The sequence below is a fragment of the Thunnus albacares genome, chromosome 19, assembly GCF_914725855.1.
Source record: "Thunnus albacares chromosome 19, fThuAlb1.1, whole genome shotgun sequence".
In the NCBI taxonomy this organism is placed as follows: domain Eukaryota; kingdom Metazoa; phylum Chordata; class Actinopteri; order Scombriformes; family Scombridae; genus Thunnus; species Thunnus albacares.
The window spans coordinates 14,545,458-14,566,412 of record NC_058124.1 but is presented as its reverse complement, the minus strand read 5'-3'; the positions used below and the strand labels follow the sequence as shown (position 1 = coordinate 14,566,412).

Here is a 20,955-nt window from a genome sequence, read left to right as displayed (position 1 = left end):
GAGACTTTCGGCAGCAACAGACGACACCAGACGTTATCACGTCACTGAAGCCCTCTTGATGTGGGCCAAGTGAAAAATAGAGGGAGCAATCAGTGTGGTCCCATGATTCCCAGCGAGCTGTGAAGGAATGACAAGTAGAGCCAGCCTGACATCTCACATGCCATGTCACGTACACACAAACACACACACATACACACACATTTTCACACCCTTTTTACGTGTCCCTGCTGGCTCAACATACAAAAGCTAAATATTCCCGTTAATCACCAGCCACTCGAGCTGACTCACTGTAGAGAGCCATCCTGTTCATATGGACACACACACACATGCAGACACACATGCATACACCACTGACCCTCCCCGTACAGTACACACACACACACATGCGCACACTTACTCATACAAGTGCTCTCCAAGCAGCACACTCTCACTTCAGCTTTGCACAGGATGTTATGAAATCAGCACTGTTGCTGAAACTTAGTGAAGGTCGCTGGGAGTCCTCTCTCTCACCCACACCCACACACACACACACACACACACTCACCTGGCACTTACACACTCACACACACATCCTCGTGCAGGGAGCTGAAGCTCGGCTCAGTCCCAGTCCTCTCCTACTCAAGCGAGGAGCCTGCCGGTGATCGGACTGTCGCCTGAAGCGAAGAGGCCGAGCCGGAGTTGATTCAATTTTACAGCCCAGTCAACCTCTCTGAAGCTCTGATTAGTCAGCCAAGGGAGACGAGAAGGGGGGAGAGAAGAAGAAGGAGGATAGTGATGGCTATGACCGACATTACAGAGGATGACCTGGATGAGATGATGCGTGAAGAAGCGGAGGATGTCTTCTACGAGGACGGTAGGCTTGCCAAGGGTCAGTTGTAAAGTATGAAAACAGGCGTGGGTAACAGGTGGGCCGCGCCGGCTGCTTGACGATTAAAGCAAGGTCAGACTGGTTGGTTTGTGAATTGTGGTTGTGATCGGGGTTAAAGAAAGGGTAAAAGTGATGCCTGCAGGGTGGCCCAGAGGGACTTTTTCAGCTGTGTGGGTCAGGTTTCTTGCGGCATGGCTGAGTAGTCTCTGATATCAGACACTAATGCTAAAAAATCACCACAAAAATTGCAGCAGAGATTCAGTTTGCCACTACTGTAGTTGAAGTCACATGCAGTAGTTATTACATGCAATTGTAATAATTGGTCAGTGTAATGAATCCTTCAATAATGAGAACTTCATGTCATTTTTGTCTCCAGTTCCCCTTTGAGGGAGCTCTGTGCAGAGTTGGTTCATCGATTTTCAACTTTTACCCTTTTTTAGAGAGCTGAGAGGAGCCGTGCCCTCTGCAGTGTGGGCGGGCGTTCTTGTATAACAGGCAGATGTTTTTAACCAGGCATTATGCACCACAAGAAAATCTGTCCAGCATGTACTTTGTGTGAGTGTTTGTTATTCTAAAAGCAGCTGTAATCATAACCTACGGTCAGCTGGTTCCTGGAAGAGTGATGAACAGCAGAATTACCGCAGGACCTGACTGATGATTATTCATTACTAGAAGAAAAGATGAAAAATGCTGTCAGGTTGCCTGATAAAAGAATAATGTGTATTTTGTGCAGCATTTTTAAATTAATCTCTGAACAGGATTGTAGCAAATCATTATAAATAATGGTACCTCAGAAACTGTCTCTGCGCTTAACATGACGCACTGTGCGCATTGTATGTATCATGCGATGCACGCTGTGTTTAAAGCTCCTTTGACTTAACTCTGATAAAATACCTCCCCTCCCCCCCTTTGAGACACATGCACACAAGTGGCAAAAATGGTCGATTACCCTCATTTTTAACCAATTTCACAGTTTCTCCTGAGTGTGAATTGTTCTTCTCAGATTCACAAACACTCTCTTCAACACACACAGACATTCTGCTATGTAGCATCTTTAAAACTCTGAGTTTGCTCAAAGAATCACTGAATATACTGTTTTAATGTTAACTGCACATCAACTGCTTGCATTGTGCACATTAGCACCGAAGTATTTTATATATCTGAAGACATTTTTAAGCTCCGTGCAGGCTCTAAGTGTTCTGCAGCAGATCTACTGATGACAAGTGGACAGTGAACAGGTTGATATTCCCAGATATTGCATCATTTGGTGTGTAATGTATGTTAATGCCTCCACTGACCCACTTCTGACTGCAAAACACCGTTGGTAATGTGACGTTCTCTTTGAACAACACAGCCAGGAGGTACACAGCAGCCAGATGACTCTCTCCGCAACAAAACAAGCCAATCACAGCAAGTAGATTCATGTAGAGGTTGGCCAGCAGGCATCAATGTGTTTATTCATAGATGCAGTTGAAGGTTGCAGAATATGGATCACTTATATTTTCTGTTCTAATTAGCTCTTTGGATTAGAGATGGAAATTACATTGTGTGTTTTGTGTTGAATATATTGGTGCTGAATGCAAATTTGCCACCACTGGCCTATTTTCTTTCTTAATCATTAGTTTCATCATTAGCACTGGGTTTGCAAATCTTTGAGTTTCTTTACCCACAAAATTATAATTCAATGTTGAATGGATTCAGTGTTAAGTATGGGATGTGTGATTGTGCAACTGTGTAATGTGGTGCTTCCCAACCAGGAGTCCGGACTGCACAAGGGGTCACAAGCTGAATCTAAGGTGTCACCAGATGATTACTGGGGTTTGAAATGCACAAATGAATGGTTTTGTGTAGATTTTTGTATAATTTCTAGCTCTTCTGGCCTCTAAAATGTATCTGTATGAAACCACATGAGAGGAGGAAATCACTTTTATATTTCATGGACCTATGACAAGAGGTCACAAGTAGATATGGCTTTGTATTAACAGTCTATGGCCATGTTAGTGGCTTTTTGAGGCTGGACTCACAAGGACAGTCCTAACACGCTACTGCGTAATAAATATAATGTTTGCTATGTTTACTATTACTTACATTTGATAAATTATTAATAAACACAAAGAACAGCTGTGGGAACATCATTAGTTGTTCTGAAACTAATGGAAACATCAGGGGATCACCAATGTCAGTGTGCTTCAACCAAGAATAACTGTGCAACGAAATATTTTGTGGGAATCCATCCAGTGTTGCAGAGATATTTCAGTCTGGACCAAAGTGGCCATTCCTATAGAGACATGCTGCTAGTGTGGCTAAAAATGTTGGGAAATCAGATGTCTTTACAGTCAGCTCTTCATTCCCAGAGACAATAGTTTGTATATGGTTTAGCTATTCTAGTTTGTCATTCTTTCTTCTTTTCTTCTTCTTGCATTATCACTAAAGGAGCTCTACTTTTAGCCTAGCAGCAGAGACGTCAGAGTGCCTGAACAAGAGTACAGATACACAGAGACAGGCATACTTTCTCCCTCCCTTGCCTCACTAACACAACCAGTGACTCCAGTTGAGGTTGTATGAATTAACAAAAAGCCTTGGTGAGTTGTACTCAGTAGGAACGACGTGTTTTAGCTTCAATCCCGCTTCATTACTCCTTCTGTTTGGTCAAAGAAAAAATAAGTTGCTTTGCAGGAACATGAAAAAGGACTCACAGTGGGCACGTTGCCTTTTTTAAAATAAATACATTTGGGGGAAGACGTTGACCAAATTGCACCCACAGTATTTAGGAATTTGGTTCCCACACACATATAGTGTGTGTTTACACATTTGACTGTCACAAAGGTCTGAACATACCAGGGTGGTCAGGTGGTTAAAGAGACATTTCACCCAAATTATACACATATCATTTGCAGATTTCAGAATAGAGACGAATGGATCTCATTTGACATCTAAATAATGAAACAATAACATGTCTTTCCACAAACGAAGACTTGAAAAATCATCAGGTTTCACATTTCTTTGGTAAAGAGTAGTTCCAATAAAAATTGCTCTCAGTAAAGTCTAAGGATGATCCAGAATAAATGCTGCTATTTTTTTTTTAATTCAAGAAAAAAGTGTCAAAATTCAATGCTGTCACTTCCCAAATGAAATTTCATTCACCACCACCTCCACCATAGTGTGGAGGATGCAGAAATCTCAGAGACAAATATCTCAAAATCTGAGCACATTAAACAAAAGTTATCTCCTTGGCTAGAAGTAAATGACAATATATACTTTTTGTAATTTGGATTGCATTTAATGGTAAAGTAAAATTCACAGTGTATCATTTAGTAGAAACACTGATGTTCCATTTAAAAAAGCAGCTATAAATAACTGTCACACATGCAACTTGATGATGATGGGACGGTGCTGCAAATACAGTAAGTCTCAGTTCACCTCACGATCACCCATTAGGCTCTCAGCATGTACACCCACCTGACCTGAACGATTCAATTCAGAGCTCACAGAAAACTACACTCAGAGCTCTTAAGTGGTTTTACACACAGCTCAACACAAACACGACTCTGCTTTCTTCCCTTGTTATCACAGTTTACCACACTCATGCTCGGCCCCCTCTCTTGAAACATTTCTCTGAGAAAAAAGGGCAACACCAAATGAAAGAAAAAGATATCAGTAAAAGTGCACAGCAGCCTCATTGAGACCAAAATAAACACAATGGCTTCTTTAACTACTGCTTCCTCCTCATGAGTAATTCAAAGAGTCTGATTTTGCTCTGCTGGTCTACTCATGTGGCTCACAGCGGAGTAGCCAACAGTGTGCAAAAGTAAAGTACAAGTGAGTAGTGTGTCCCAAAGGAAAACCGCAGTAGTAGAGATTTAATGACAGTAAAAATATAGTTGAGTATGAGATCGATGGTGCCGTGGTTAGAATGGAGGGTCGGTGTCTAAATAAACCAGTGTTTGACTAACTGGGTCAGGTCAGAGAGCATGAAGAGATGCTTTCAGTCAAGGAGCTCCTGGAAATGCTTTGATTAGAAACACCATATAGGACTTGGCTATTAGGAGGCTCCACACCTCCCTGAATCATGCATAAAGTTCAAGAAACACGAAGGAAGTAACTCTTCCTTTGACTTGTCAGTCTTGAGTCTTGTAGGTGTGTTGTATGTTGGTGCTTTGCCGTTTCACGTGTTAAACTGAACTGAATCTGTCATGTAAAAGAGTTAGCTGGTTCTGGAAAAGTTTATCTGATCTGATGCGGGAATGTTTTGTGTTGTCCCTCGTGCAATAGGATGCGGTTCCACTCCTCCCCTGACTACTAATTACATAACAAAACCACTAATTGCTGGGCTCAACAGCTATTGTTTGTTTGTTTTAGTGGGGTTCTTGAAGGCTCCTTCTGGCACAATGACATATCAATCACTCAGATTTTATAGGAGTTTTCCATTAAATGTGGAGGGACATCAGTTTTGAAATTACCCAGATGACTTTTAGATTTACAGTTAAACAAATACTGAGGGGAGGGCTTTGTGTATGTAATGGTATAAAGGGATCTGAATAGAGTTAAAGCTTTGATGTCACCTGTGCTCTTTAAGCCTTTTGCCACTTTGCCAAAGGGCTTTTCTTTAATCTTCTCAGATGAACAACACCTGAGATTTAAGGGGTGAACAAATAAACCAGAGTATGTAAAGGCATGACACAACATGCAGACGCATTTTAAGGGAGACAGGCATGTCATAAACACCAAATGTAGGTCTCTACTACAGGAACTTGTGTCTCCTCAGCTCACAGCGAGTGGAAGCAGAAGAGCAGCATTCCTCTGGTAATCTAAGAAACGGGAACACAGATACAAATATGTACAAAAGCCACATATTACCTGAAAAGTTAGTTTTGTCAACCTCTGGCTAATAGCTATCAAGCTCTTTGTTAAATAGCCTGTCTTTTTGTAAGTGGTTTTTGAGCAGCGTTACCCAAATACACCACATTTTGTATAATGTTAAACATGCAAAATGACGGATGATGTTGGCTAGCAATAACGTTAGCCAAGCTACTTTCTTCAAATAAAATAAGTTTTATAAAAACTGCAGAGAAGGTAACTCAGAGCCGTTATTACATAACCCTACCCAGCATTTACTACTTGGTGGCCTACATAATTTAAAATACTGTGACATTACAGGAAGCTTGAAAGGTTCAGTTGATGATTAGCTAACTAATTGGTTATAGTTAACAGACATTTAACTGACATCTGACATGTTGGAGCATAATTTGATTCATGCATCTATGTATTATATGTCCAAATGCTCATGCTAAAGAAACAGAAACAGTTAAAGTGTAAGAGAAATCTCTAAATAAAAAAAGAGTTTAAGGAGAGTGATTACACTCACATCACGTAGGTGCAAGGCTATTAAAAAGCATCAATGAAAAAAGTAGGAACGCCTGCAGGTCAGGTTGACCTGACGAAGATCCGAGTAGGATTGAAACGTTGTTCTATTTAATTACATTTTGTGGCTCAGAATAAGTGTGCAGGCGTTCCTACTTTTTTTATCAAATAAAAAAGACTGGCACCAATAAGGGTTGGCCAGATAGGTTTTCTGCAGACTGTCATAGTGCTGTGGCCGGCAAGTCAAAGAACCCATCAAATATAAAAGATTGTATTTTCTGCACAAATCTAATATTGAAGTTTTTTGTGGCAAAAGGTTTGGAGTCCCTTATTTTACAGGAGTGCAGAACTCTGTGTGATATAATAAAGTTGGATGTTTGTACATTACAGCCACACAATCACAATATGTCTTTGTCTATGTAATCACCAGTACATTATCAAATCACAACTTAGACAATGAGCTCTGAGGAGATCTAATTATATTACCATGCTGATGACATGAAATCTAGCTCACTTTTGCAGTACAAGCTTTCAACTCTTGCCCAGAGAGTGCAATGGGTGGGGCGTTGGTGTCCCCTGTTTCACCACATAAACACTCACAAACATATACATTCAGCATGATATACAGGGTTCACAGTGAAGGCTGCAACACTAGAAGACAGCTCGGATTTCACAAATCCATTTCTCTCTCAGTCTCTTGTCTGTACTTGCCTTGTGTGGCAAACACCAGGAAACTGTCTCCTCCTCTGAGCCAATGTGGTGCCCACTAAGGCTCAGGATCACAGTGAGTGGGAACCTGGGAGGGAAATGATTTATCTGTACAGAGAACCAACAGCTTAATGTTTATATAAAGAGGTACAAGAAAATATTTTAAAAAAATGTCTTCTGATAGTCTTTTGTTAATGTATTCAGAATTTCCCATAGAGTTAACGTTAGCATATGATCCTCCAACTAAAGTCAAAACACAAAGCTGTGGTTACACCAGCTGTTCTTTAGTTTAATCATAACCTAGTTATAATGTAAGTGTTAAATAAGTGGAGATTTACGCATCACAAAATTAAAATGGGTTGCACTCCTCAAATTAATTCTTAGAGATTAGTTGTACTAATTATTTACACCCAGTAACTGCCAGATGTAACTGTTTCATAGCTGAACCAACTAAGCTAACATTAGCTTGCTAATAACCTCTTTAGATTTGAATGTAAAAGAAGTAATGAAATATGCCAACCTTACACATCATCCAAATTCTGTTTAATAATGGTTTAAAGTTTTTAAAATGCATTTCACAAAAATAAATATCTCAATGATCAACTATTTAGTCAAGTCAATTTTATATGTATAGCACTTTTCATACACAATGGAAGTTCAAGGTGCTTAACATCAGCATAAAAGCAATTGATCAACATGATAAAATAATTTTAAAGCAAGTTTAAAAAATATAGACATACAATACAATACATGTAGGCTATTATAATCTGATATTTCTCCCTCATTCATAACACTGCGAACTCTGAAATACACATATTTATCCATGACCGACCAACATTTAAATTTGACATATAATTTAGTTCCCCAAAACTGTCATTTTTGCAAGTTACATTACAGTGACTTTACATATTTGATTGCTATTAATTGTACAAGGTTATGTTTTCTTGTAAACATGACTGAGGTCTGGCAAGTAGTGATAAGAACTTAGGGAGGACTTCACACATTTCATCTTCATTTCATGGCAACAACCAGTGGGACATTTTACTAAACCCTATAAGGCTTGTCTTGTTGACGCATAACTGTCAACTATAAAACCCAATTGAACGAAAACTTGAATATTTCTGGGGGAAAAAAATGGTTAATGTGGAAAAACTGTTGTTTTTTAGGTACTGTCTAGCTTCAACACATAGTTTAGAGAGTTTAAAGGGAGCAGTATTTCCGATAATGACTTTATGTTTTTCATTGGTATTCTTTATCAGCTTCAATTCAATTTGATGCAGTGATAACAGCAAACTTAATGAAGTCTCACTGCAGCTGAACAGTGGTTTCCGGAGAGTTGTGGTTTAGCCAGGAAATAATTCGGTCAGTGTTTATTGCTGTCTGTCAACTTGAGCTCAGCTTTCATGCGACACCAATGTAACTATCCAGTGGTGTTGGTGTCAGCGGTGTTGAGGTCATTTTGTGGGTGATGCTGTGATTCGGTGGAAGGGCGTATCTGATGTCAGAGCTGCAGTGGACATGTAGGACAGGAAAGACGGGATGAAAGCCAAAGAGGTCACTTCTAGAGGTTGGAGAATGATCTAAAACGGTCTTGATCTAGTTGCCCCACTATAAAACACGCACACACGTGCTCTGACCCACTCCCCTGCAACCTCATACACACATAAGCATTGTCTGCGGTCCTGAACATTAACACACTGACAGCCCACCCACACATACACCTCCACTGTCTGGCCACAGATGTCGTCTCTGTCCCTGGCGATTCAGCACACAGACTAACATGACAGTACTGTAGTTTGTGCATCAGTGGCCCCTCAGTGTCAGGAATCGCTCTGACCTGAGGGGACCTGCTGTAGCTGGCTTATTATTGCTCCGCATCTCGCTCTTTCTGCTTTTGACAGTTGGCTCCACTGACCTACTTTAATCAAAACACTTCATCTATTATTATTTTCTGCAATTTTCACCAAAAGAGGAGGGAAAGAATAAGAGGGAATACTATAAGAGGGGAAAACACCCTTTGCATTTTGGGACTTAAAGTGAATTTTTTCATGGTGCAACATGCAGTAAGACAGATGATGCAAGAGTAGAAATCTTTCTTCTTCTTTGTTATGCAGACATGTCTCAGCTGTAAGTCTAAACTTGTCTCAGTTTTTTGGTTACAGATGTTTACATGTGGCTTATATCTTAGATGGCAGTTTCACTGTACTGCTAACCTTTCTTTTACAGTTCCCATGTGGTTACCATGACAATCTGTGCTGTGGGCAACACTGGGCGTGCGAGGTTTAAACTTAGTGGTTTGGAGCCTCTCTCACAATGAGGTAACCCTGTTTAAAACATGAAAGGTAACAGACCACCCATGGCTCTTCATAGAGGGATAAAGTATAAAGTATTTCTAAATATTTTGCAGCTATAGTACGGTTGTATGTTTTGACATAGTGCTTAGTGCTAGTATGGCCTTTTTGACAGTGAAATGCTTCAGAAGAGTCCAGCAATCAATTTTAATACAGTTTTGCCAAATCAGCTGAAATTCATCCACTTTTTTTGTAAAATTATCCTGGAATTTAAACCTACATTCTTTAATTTTTGGGCAATAGAGGGCAAAGGAAAAAGATGAAAACACAACATATTATCATGTTATAAAGTTGTTATATAATACTTGTTAGCAAACTGTTGCTTATTTACACACCCAGCAGATACAGAACAACATTAACATTCATTTAGAGTCATCTCTCTAGCAACCTGACGATGGTAGTCACATTCACTCTCCTTTTAACTCTGATTTGGTCTTCAACTCCTGAGAAAACTTTTTCAGCTGCTAGATATTCGACTTTCTTTATCAGCTACCTGCCGACTTTCTATCTGCTGTTGGGCAGGTAGCCTACAGTTGGTTTGTCAGACCTTTTTTGTTGAAAACTATTGCAGAAGTTTGTGAACCAAAAATAGTCAGCTAAGTGAGGCTAAAAAGCTTAGTAGAGCAGTGGGAGACTGTCTGATAATTATCTGTGGGTTTGTCACAAGCCCCCAGGAACAGCATCGGGCTTTGAAACAAATTTGACATAGTGGCCAAACCATGTGAATTTAAACTTCTGCGTCCGTCCCGTGATGCACACTGGCCCAAAAAGACTTTTTCCCAAAGACTTACAAGAGATGTGAAAGAGACGTCTATAAATCAGCAGATTATTTTTTGGGGGCATCACAACCCTTGCGAAATGAATTGTTTCACTATCAGAATTTGATCCGTTCGGTCCAATAAAATTTGGAAAGTCTAGAAGAGCTGCACAATTGAATTACTTTGACCCCATTCAAGTTAGCTGTCTCAGCTGGTGGAAGTATCTGGCACGCCAGCTCTATGGGCTACACGATCCTGGAAGATGCAGGTAATTTTATACCCGGAAGTCAAACTTTTTTGGCTTCATGCGCCACTGAGCAACTTTCGTAGGAATGAACAGAGCCCCACCTCCAATGCTGTATCCAGTTCTCATCTATGGTTTGCCACTATGGGAAACCTCTTTCACCGTACATCTGTTGAGCCATCGTTGGTTTAAAAAATATTCACTAGTGCAGTTTTAAATTGTTTAGCTAGCCAGAAATTATTTTAAAAAAGCAGTAAATAAGGAAGGAATTGAACAAATATCACATCCCATATCATCTATTTTTTCTTTGTGGAGTTACTGTGTGTAGCGGCTGGTGAGATGATATTATTGGCACACACCTGCAGTCTGCAGGTCTGTGTTGTGCCTCCACGCCCCTCGGGGGAGAGACTCTACCTGCAACAAGCAACCTGTCATTACAGACCAAAGCAGCCACAGCATGGAGACTTGCCACAAGGCAGTTCAGGCTATAATTGGCTCACCCCTGTGTGTCTGACTCAGAGAACAGAATAATATGCAAATGTGAACCGATATATAAGCTTTTAATGTATTTGTTATGTTGCGAGACGGCAGACCCACCTCTGCATTCGGAGCTGCACATACTGTACGGTTAAAATATGTATATATGGTTGTTTCTCTGAGTGAATGTGCTGTAAACAGAAAGTTTGACAATGTCAGAATTTCACTCGGATTCAAGTTCAGCATTTACAACTGGGAAAGTCCAACAATGAGTCATCCTTAATAGGACTAGTAACCTGAGGAAAGGCGGCACTCAGTGTTTCCTGATATTTTAGTGCCACACACTCTCACTCTGACACACAAACACACACACACACACACACACACTGTCAGCTGTGCCTGTACATCCCTTAGCCTTGACCTTCCTGCCCTCTCAGTTATGTGGCCACTCTGACTATCTCTGATCCTGGTTTTAACGGTCAGACGTTAGAAGTTGTTGGAGATGGAGATGAAGAAAAGGAGAAACAGTATGGATAAATGCTTAACTGAATAAAACAAAGGAGTATTGGGGGTAAATAGTGTGACAGAAGTTGTCTCAATGCCACGCTACATGTGGAGGAGGAGATTGATTTCAGTGACAAACAGCGGTCGTGGCTGGTATGGAAGGAAAGGGACTGCACTCCTGGGAGGTCAGTGGGAGTTGTTCCATTCATACTTTCTGTATTCACATGTCTGTCCATTCATGCATGTGCACTCTTGCAGGCATATACCTGCATAGACACTGTTTATATAAACCCAATGACATTTGTAGGACTGCAACTAACGAGCATTTTATTACAGATTTATCTGCTAAAAATATATCAATATAAAACCCAAAGATATTCAATTCAAACATTAATGTCAAAGAAAAGCATCAAATCGTCACGTTTAAGAAGCTGAAACCAGCTCATGTTTGGTATTTGTGCTTGAAAAATTACTGAATAGTTTCTGTTTATCAACTAATCAGTTAATCAACTAATCCTCTCAGCTTGAACATTTCAATTAAGTTTTACATTTAATTAAGTATAAATTAAGGAGGGGCTGTAAAAGAAAGCAGGGACACTCATAACCAGGGTGAAGCCATCCTCTCAGAAATTATCACTTTTTTTAAATCAATAGCCGGATTTCTGGAGTGGAAATTACATCACTGTGCGTTGTTATCATAGTCATTTTAGAGTTAGTGGGGGAGGGGTTTGATAAATAATCTGTGACTCTTTGTTCTTGGATTAAGGTTACATACTGTTATTAATTAGTTAGTTAGTACTTTTCTTAATTTCTAATTTATATTTTTAGTCACAATAAGAAAGTGAATTTTCCAACATATATTGCTGTTATATAACTGAATATTACATTATCAGTATTCACTAAAAAAGGTGACACGTTTAAGTGTATCTTTGTGGTTTTTTATTTGGACATGCAACAATGCAAAACAAAATGTTTCAACAAGAAAGACACACAGTACAGATCTGACATTAAATTATGTTATGATTTGAACATAAGGTTAATGTGTGTTTCAGTGTTACTTTGCACATTACGATAAACTGTATGTGAGCCAAAGTGATATTACAGAATGCTTCCTGAGAAAATTCTCTCAAAGATTAGAGCCGACGATGCAGATTAACCCAACATTAAATTACCTGTTGCTTTGATTCTGACTGACAACCTCTATAAATAGCTGGTTATATATCTGCGTGCGTGCTTGTGTGTGTGTGCGTGTGTGTGTGTGTGTAGTTGTAGGTCTATGTGTGTATGATTTTCTCTTTGCTGGTGTGTGTGTGTGCAGGGACTGTGTATGTGTGTGCTGGTTCTCCAGTAAATATAGCCGCTAGTCAGGGGCTGTTGATGACAGCCATAATTACAGGCTGAGCTGTTCAGCAGCTGAGAGTCTAGGAGGAAGAGAGAGGTGTGTGCATGTGCGTGCGTGTGTGTGTGTCAGTGCTAGCTGAGGGGCTTATAGAAACCCTACAGAGTTCTCTGAACGTGTTGTATCCAGGGTTTTACAAGAAAATGCACAGAGGAAAGTGAGTGGCAGATTGAGTGTAGTTTCACATTTTGTTGAAATATAAGTTTGACATTACAACTGATGTCTGATTTCCCAAAGAACATTTAACAGAGTCACAGTACGCAAGCTTGACTTGGATAGAAAAGGACTAGTATGGGGTCAGTTTGGGTGAGTTGTGTGACTGAGTGTATTTGGCAGCCTCAGGTGGGAAAGCTCACTGACAGCAGAACATGCAGAGCTGCAGCTACTAAATCTTTGAACTTTAAGGGGCTGTGAAGAAAGAAGACACCTTCAAAAGTAGAATCTCTCTGCCTTTCTTTAATGGTCCTTTCTCTTGCTCTGTTTCTGGTTTTATTCCTCTCTTTCTTGACTTTCTTCTCTTTCCATCATTAACTGCCTCTTGACTCTTTCCATCCTTTTCGCCACTTTGCCATCATCAAGTCAATCGCTGCCAATTCAGCATTTACTGTATGTTCTTTAACAGCCTTTCTCTGGCAACAACCCTCTGAAGACAGCTTTCTCACTGTCACAGTTGTTTCTTCTTAATTCAGTGTGGCATTTCACTCTTAAAAGTTTAAAATAATCTTATGTGACCTAAGGTCCACTTACTGGCTTTTTCTCATGGTCTACCTTGATGGATAGAGTTTACTTAGTTCACATTGTGTAACCTAAGTATGGAGCTTCGTCCACCATCCATCCTTCCACTATTTGTATCAACAACAGCTTAATTTCTTACACTGAAGCCACCACTGCTCATTTTCCTTTGTCGGCCTCTATCATCGATGCCTAACCAACAATCTTCTGAAGACAGCTTTATTGTTTTTGGGAGGTATGAATATCCTCCTCATAGCATTTTATCAAAGCACATAATTACTCTTGTGTGGAAGACGCTACAAATGGTAAATGGACTGCATTTAATAACACCTTTCTATTTTCTTCCAACCACTCAAAGTGCCTTACAGTACATGTCAACATTCACCCACTAACACACATGTTGATACACTGATGGCAGAGGATGCCATGCAAGGTGCCAACCTGCTCATCAGGATCTAATCTAATGCACATTCACACACAGTCACTCCACGCAGCCATCGGGAGCAGTTTGGGGTTCAATATCTTGCCCAAGAACACTTTGACATGCAGACTGGAGGAGCTGGTGGATCGAACTGCCGATCGTCTGATCAGTAGACGTCCGGCTCTACATCCTGAGCCACAGCCACCCTAAATAGTGCTGCAACTGTCATTTTGTCAATAAAATGTCAGAAGACATTAAAAAATGCACATTATATATTGATGTCTCCAAAGATATTCAGTTTACTGTCATGTATGACACACAAAAGCTTCAAATCCTCATATTAGAGAAGCAGAAAACAGCACAATAGTTGGCATTTTTCTTTAAAAAACAACTAAAACAAGTATTTGATGATCAAAATAGTTGCTGATTAATTATCTGTTGATTGACTCGATTATTCAACTAATTGTTGCAGTTCTAGCTACAAAGTCAGTTTACTTGCCAATAGTCAAACCCGGAAGCAGGATCAGAGGTGACTGCATGAAAAATCCCCGAACCTTCCCTTTAAAATTAATCATATCAACGAGTCATTATGAAATCCTTTCCTCTACTAATATCAAACTGATGGATTAAAAGGGACAAGCCATTTTCTGCTCCCTTTGCTTCTTGGAAGGGCGAGTTGAATTGGATTTGTATGGACTCAGCGGAACAGCATATCCACTTATGGAGGGCAATTACGCTGGCAGGAGCACTTCAAGACGAGTCACTCTTCATAATACCAAGTCATCCTGCAGAAATGGATTTTCCCGCTGCCCTCAAATAGCAGCACCTGTGTGTTTCATGCTGTTTGTTGTTCCTAAAGATGGAGGTGTTTGTCTTTTTCATGGTTCCCTTCTGTGTAATTCAATCTGTTTGTCGCTTGCTGTCCAGGGAAAAGCAATCGCGGGAAACCCAGTTGAGGCAAACGGATTGGAGAGGTAATTTTGAAAAAGTCCCTGTTGTTAAGCTCTGTAATCACAAATAATCACACCATCATTTTCCCAACCTGTCAATGCATTTACAAGGACAGGTGAAACTTTTTTTGTGCTCTGGTAGAACGCTTGCGGAGTGACGCTGGTTGTACTGTTCCCCAGCAAAAGTTGGGTTTATTGTCAAAGTGAACATGGAAAGTCTACATTTAAACCTTACAAGGCTGCAAAAGCATCAGCTGCTGTCCAGAAAACAGCAAGCGAAGAGAAATGTTAGAGACAGTTCATAAGGTGACAGCTGGTACAATCTGGTGCTCAGACGTGGATTCACCCCGCAGGCCAGTCTGGTTTGCAGTTGAGCAGGGAAGGACCAGCTAATGCCTGTGGCAATACAATATATGTACAATATATATATATATATGTGTGTGTGTGTGTGTGTGTGTGTGTGTGAGTGTGTGTGTGTGTGTGTGCAGTAGAGGGGCGTAGAGGAAACAGACGTCATGTCCCCAATAGTTTTGGCTCCAGGGGGTTTGAGTCATCTGAAGTAGTTTTTACATTCTACAATCAGCACATTTAACATTTTAGATGTCCTCACAAGTCTTTAATTTAAGGTTTTTTCTTAGAACTCACAGAAATTAGCACATTATATATTATATAACTGATTAACATGTGAATGTACAATAAATAAAACAAGTTGAAATAGATATATGATACATTTGACCAGTTTTAGGCCAAGGTAAAACAAGATTATTTCAAAATCATGGTTAGGTGAGTCAGGGGATAAAATTTGTTGTTGACGTACCCTCCAGCCTCTGTAGAGAGAGAAAGAGGGAGGGGGAGGGAGAGGGGGGGGGGACACAAGAGAGACACAGAGAAGCACAATAATAACAGCAATCATAATAATAATAATAATAGAAATATGACTAATAATAATAATAGCAGGTGTGGGCGTCAAGCAGGACCACAGCAGCGCGGGGTCTGCAGGAGCTTCCGGTGCCCTTGGTCCCCATTATGTAAATAATTACATTTTAGTGAATTGATTTGTTCATTTGCATGAAAAAAGTAATAATGATAATAAAATCCAATTTAGCTTTGGCAATAAAGTCACTTCAATAGAGCTCATTTGATGTGATTTTCAGAGACAGACAGACAAAGAGAAAGAGATCGGACACACTCCAAGCTTGATTCATGCTTCATCTACACACACACACACACACACACACACACACACGCACGCACACAATCTCTCTCTCTCTCTCTCTCTCTCTCTCTCACACACACACACACACACACACACACACACACACACACAGAGGGAAAGTAGGGGGGTACTAAAACAGACTGACCCCGCCCTCTTTGTGACATCCTCAGCCTCTCATTGGCTCTCCGTTGTTCAGGAGGGGCGCTGCAAACACAAACAGGAATGTGTGTGAAGGGGGTTCAGTGTTTGCTCTGCACAGCGGCTGCTGCTCCTCTTATCTTGGGGGGGAAACAAACGTCGAACATCCATCACTCATCGGGGCGACTGATTTATCGCTCTGGACTGGGGACTGAGAGATTTCTTTCTTCTGATTTGCATCGTGAACAGCAGCGAGATCCGTGCGTAAAAAAAAAGCGAAAACGCACTTTTTTTTTGTTGTTGTTGCCCCCCCACTCTTCACACGCAAGGATGGAGAGGCGCAGGTAGACGGGCAGCAGAGACGCCGCTGAGGAGACACTTGTGTGAAGTTTTGCAGAGGTGAGTGGAAGCATCATGCGGTGCATCTTTGCGGACAATAAAACAGGCTTGTGTGGTGAGAAGTCTATATATGGTGCGTTCATTCAGAAAAAAAACACTGGGGAAAGGCTTGTTCTCCGGGGCAGTAGGTTAGTGGATCATAGCGTGAACTGAGGATGCAACTCCGAGGAGAATAAACTCACATGAACCACAAATATTAGATATTTTTTATTGCTGAGTAGAGTTTGCCCTCTTGCGTTTTGACTTTGCGTTTTGCTCGGGGTCACTCAGTAATATCATAAGTTACATGAGGTCATGCTTTTGTTAAAACATATATCATTTTTGTTAGTAATGCTGCTATTTGCTGTATATAATTGTACCGAATTTTCTTATGCTTTCACTCCCTTTATGCTTTTGCATGATTGGTCTATTTTTTCCTGTTTTCTGGCTGTGACAGATCATGTGCTGTGAGTAATGTTTGGCCTTGAGGTGGTTTTTGTTTCCTGCACACATGTGAAATAAGTTTGATTTGGGGAAACGTCATGTGAAGCTTCCGTCACTGTGTTTATGTGTGTATCCGTGGGTGTGTACTTTTCCTCATGACACAGACAGCAAGAGATACACACACACACACTCTCTCTCTCTCTCTGTGAAACATGAGAAAAGTAGGCCAGTGATTTTAAAAATGCCCCTTCAGGTTTGTTGGGGAGGGTCAAAGGGCATTGGTCTTTTGTGATGTATTGTACGCTGATACCACCCACAGTGGATCTGCCAGCTGAACTAGAGCAGATAAACACAGCAGCCTGTCTGTGCAGTGAGCAGGCTCTGCTGCTCTGTTAGGAGATATTTACAGTGGTTAGCAGCTTTCCACCTGCCAGATGGTCTGCAAATCACTTTAAAAACACCCCTACCTGCTCAGGGAAGAGTGTGAATGCCTTTTAAAATCTCCTCCAACTGAGCGGATGTTATCTTTTCAGCTGTGTGTCTTCCATGCCGATCAAAGACAGTAATTTGTCAAGGTCGGCCAGATCTAATGCATTTGGAAATAAAAACAAAACAAATCTTGCACCCGCACAACTGAGCAACTTGCAGAGAGGCTTTTCCCCCGCCTGCTCAAAAAAAAAAAAGGCGTTTTCAGGGCTAAATGCTCTTTCTGTGCAGCGCCAGGCTGACTTTGATATGGTTAAGTGGAAGTGCTTTGCTTCCCTGCCAGCCTGTTTGGGCCATGGTTAAGCTGTTTGAAGGGGGCTGGAGACGAGGGGGTAGTGTGCTCGTGCCAAGCCGAGACGGGCTGCAGGGATGCTAGACCAGCGTCTGTTCCCAGACTCTCACACAAGCTCTCCCTCACCTTCTCTCTACTCAACCCCAGCCGGCTTTTCATTCCCTGCATCTGCTCCCTCAGTCTCACCCCGCTTCTTTCTTCTCTCTGTCTCTCTCTCTCTCTCTCTCTCTCTCTCTCTCTCTCTCTCTGTCTTTCACTTTCTCTGTCTCACACATGCAGGGACAAGTGTGTGCACACACACACACACTCATTTCCTCCTCTTTCTCTCCAAAGCCTCATTAAAGAAATTATGACTGTGCGGTTTGGAGGAAATTCAGACGCTTTTGTTGTTTTGTTGGGTTTTTTCCCCAAACTACTTAAATACAATACTGCAAGTATGACGTGAACTGAATGTGGTTTTAAAGGATCCCAGCATCACCTGAACACTTGTGAGTAGAGTAACCTAGTGCTGCAACAAACAAATATTTTCATTATCGATTTAATCTGCTGAGTATTTTCTCGAGTTATCGTAAAATTTATACTAAAAATGCCTATCACAGTTTCCCAGAGTCCAAAGTGAAGTCATCAAAGGTCTTGTTTTGTCTGACCAACAGTCCAAAACCTAAAAATATTTACTTTATCATCATATAAGACAAACAAAAGCAGCAAATCTTCACGTATGAGAAGCTGGAACCAGAGAAAATGCGGCATTTGCGCATGAGAAATGATTTTATCGGTTAATTGATAGTTCCAGCTCTAGAGTGACCTCATTGGCCGTCTCACCCATCTAATTCAATGACAGCAGACTAGAGGATTAAAGAATAGGTTCACAGTTTTCTATCTTTTTTTCTGTATTTCTGCTTGTCTTAAAAAAGATAGTGAGGTTCCCAAATGAACATTTAAGCAGGTTTTCTCGCTGTAATCATTCCTCCTGTTCAGATTCACTCCAAATGCTCTTACAACGTAAGCGATGAGGGACAAAATCCATGATCCACGAGCAAAAATACATTTAAAAGTTTATCTGAAGATAATATGAGGCTTCAGCTGTCTGAGTAAGTCAGATAAAGTGGATATCTTCCACAGTTTCAGCCTTTTTAGTAAAAAAAATCCCTCTTTTTGTCTCGACGGACAGGATAGTAGCGTCATATTATCTTTTGAATAAACCTTTGAACACATTTTTGCACAGGAGGAGGACTTTGGATTTTGGTTCCCATCACTTACATTGTAAGTGCATTTGTGAAGTAACAACAGGAGGAATGATTCCAGCAAGAAGAACGTGTGTCAGTGTTCATATGGGCACCTGACTATTGTTTTAGGACAGACTTGGAAAAACTGTGAACCTATCCTTAAAGGTTATGTAAACGACAAACCTAAAGCTGGAGGAGCATTGTGCTAGTAGCCATCATAAGTGTTTTAGTGCTTTATTGTCCATCGATGTCTCACACGTGGAGTACTTGACCTTTTGCTTCCCTCAGGAACACCCACTGTTCCCGGGAATATTGCTTACGTCAGTATGTATGTGTGGGTGGGTGTGTGTATCCACATACATATGTCTTTCCATCTGTGAGAATATTTATGTTGTTTTTTCGGTGGGGCAAAAACGTAGGCCTTGCATTCTTACAGGAGGAGTGTCTCCTTAAAGTTTTCACAGCTGATAGTTATTTCATAAGGCGTGTAGGCTGCAGAAACTTAGAGGGCTCCGCTGGGATGTAGTGAAAGAAATGATTTCACTCTTGTCTGAAGCCTTGGAGGAGGCTTTAACTGCTCTGGATGCACTGTGAGAGTTTAATGATAAAGATGACTTAAATAAGAAAGTCAAATCTCCAGCTGAGTTTCCATGATCCAGGCTCCAAATTTAACTCGACCCTCAGTCTGCGTCTGGGAAGCTGCTTTGATATAACTCATAACTGGCAGCCGGCAAGCGAGAGGTTGATTTTGTTCTGGCTCTTTGATGAAACTTTAATGTTCCCTGCGGGGAAATTGGGTCATTCTGTTCACCGATATAGAAGACAGTGGTTTTGATACATCTGTCACGGTGGATACAAACCAGCATTATTGTAGAAACAGAATATTTGCAAACCTTTCACACCTTTCTACTGTTTTAACAAGTCTTTTTGTGATTCATCACATGCAGCAACAAACTATCATTTAGATTGTGGTTCAGTGACAACACAGTCCTGTCTGCTCTGACTCAGAGGTTATCTACTCTCAAGATGACTGTGTGGCCTTGCTGCCCTGTCCCAACATGTCCTACATTACAATCACTGCTTCCTCAGAGGGGGGTGGGAGGTATTTTGTGTGTGTTGGGGAATTTCTGGTGTCAAGAAGGTGGGTTGTAGGGTGTTACACTGGGGTTAAGTGGTATGTGGAGGGAGGGGCAGAGGCAGGGAGTGGAGGGTTGACTGGGACAGTGGAGACGGCCAGCTGAAAGGAATGAGGAGTGGTCGGGGGGTGATATCTCGGGGGGTGGGTGGGGGACAGTGGAAAGGGAAAAGGATTTTTTACCCATGCTAGCCGTGTGGCTCTACAGATGGTGAGAGTCGGTTTATGAACTAGTTTGTATGATGTGCTGTACGAAAATGAAATCAAAGGTATTTATAGTTGTTCCAAACAGCTACACTCAAAGGTGAAGAAGAAAGCCGGTCGTCATAAAAAGGGGGGAATGGCACATATTTTCAGAAGATCTCTCCTGGAGGGCATTTCGTAATGTTGCACTTGATCGCTCACATTAAAAGTGACTAAAAAGTGAGCTAGAGAGAAAAGTTTAAAGCCTGGCTCCTTTCTCACCACTGAACAGCTGGTCGATCACGGTGTGAAGTGAGTGTGAATGTTGGATTGTCGGTTTTTGAAAGTTACTGAAACGGCCCTACAATGACCCCCCTCCGATCCGATGTTGGAAAGGTGTGTGGGGAGCGGGTTTCCGAAGCTATTCGACCAACAGACAAGCACTTCTAAGTACGCTTTGGTCCAGACTGAAATGTCTCAACTGTTGGATAAATAGCTGACTTTTCCTCTTGCGCTACCACAAGGTTGATCTTTTTTGTTTTTAGTAAAATATCTCAAATACTATTGGACAGATTGTCATGAAATTTGGCACATGCATTCATGTCCCTGTTAGGATGTTTCATAATGACCTTGGTGATCCCCTGACTTTTCATCTAAAGCAATATCATCAGGTCAAAATTTCAT

At 41.0% G+C, this 20,955-nt stretch overlaps 1 protein-coding gene across 4 annotated transcripts in view; it reads left to right on the top strand.

Moving 5' to 3' along the window:
* Positions 1 to 422: 422 nt before the first annotated feature.
* Positions 423 to 20,955, top strand: part of ripor2 (RHO family interacting cell polarization regulator 2) — a 65,074-nt gene continuing 44,541 nt past the window's right edge. Inside the window, exon 1 of one of the 4 annotated variants that reach the window (XM_044335768.1) lies at positions 423 to 868. In XM_044335768.1, coding sequence (XP_044191703.1) covers positions 775 to 868 — 94 coding nt within the window. In that variant the 5' untranslated portion in view covers positions 423 to 774. Of the gene's footprint in view, positions 869 to 11,241; positions 11,457 to 16,212; positions 16,527 to 20,955 lie in introns of those variants that run through there. The other 3 variants (XM_044335770.1, XM_044335769.1, XM_044335771.1) reach the window with 3 other exon arrangements.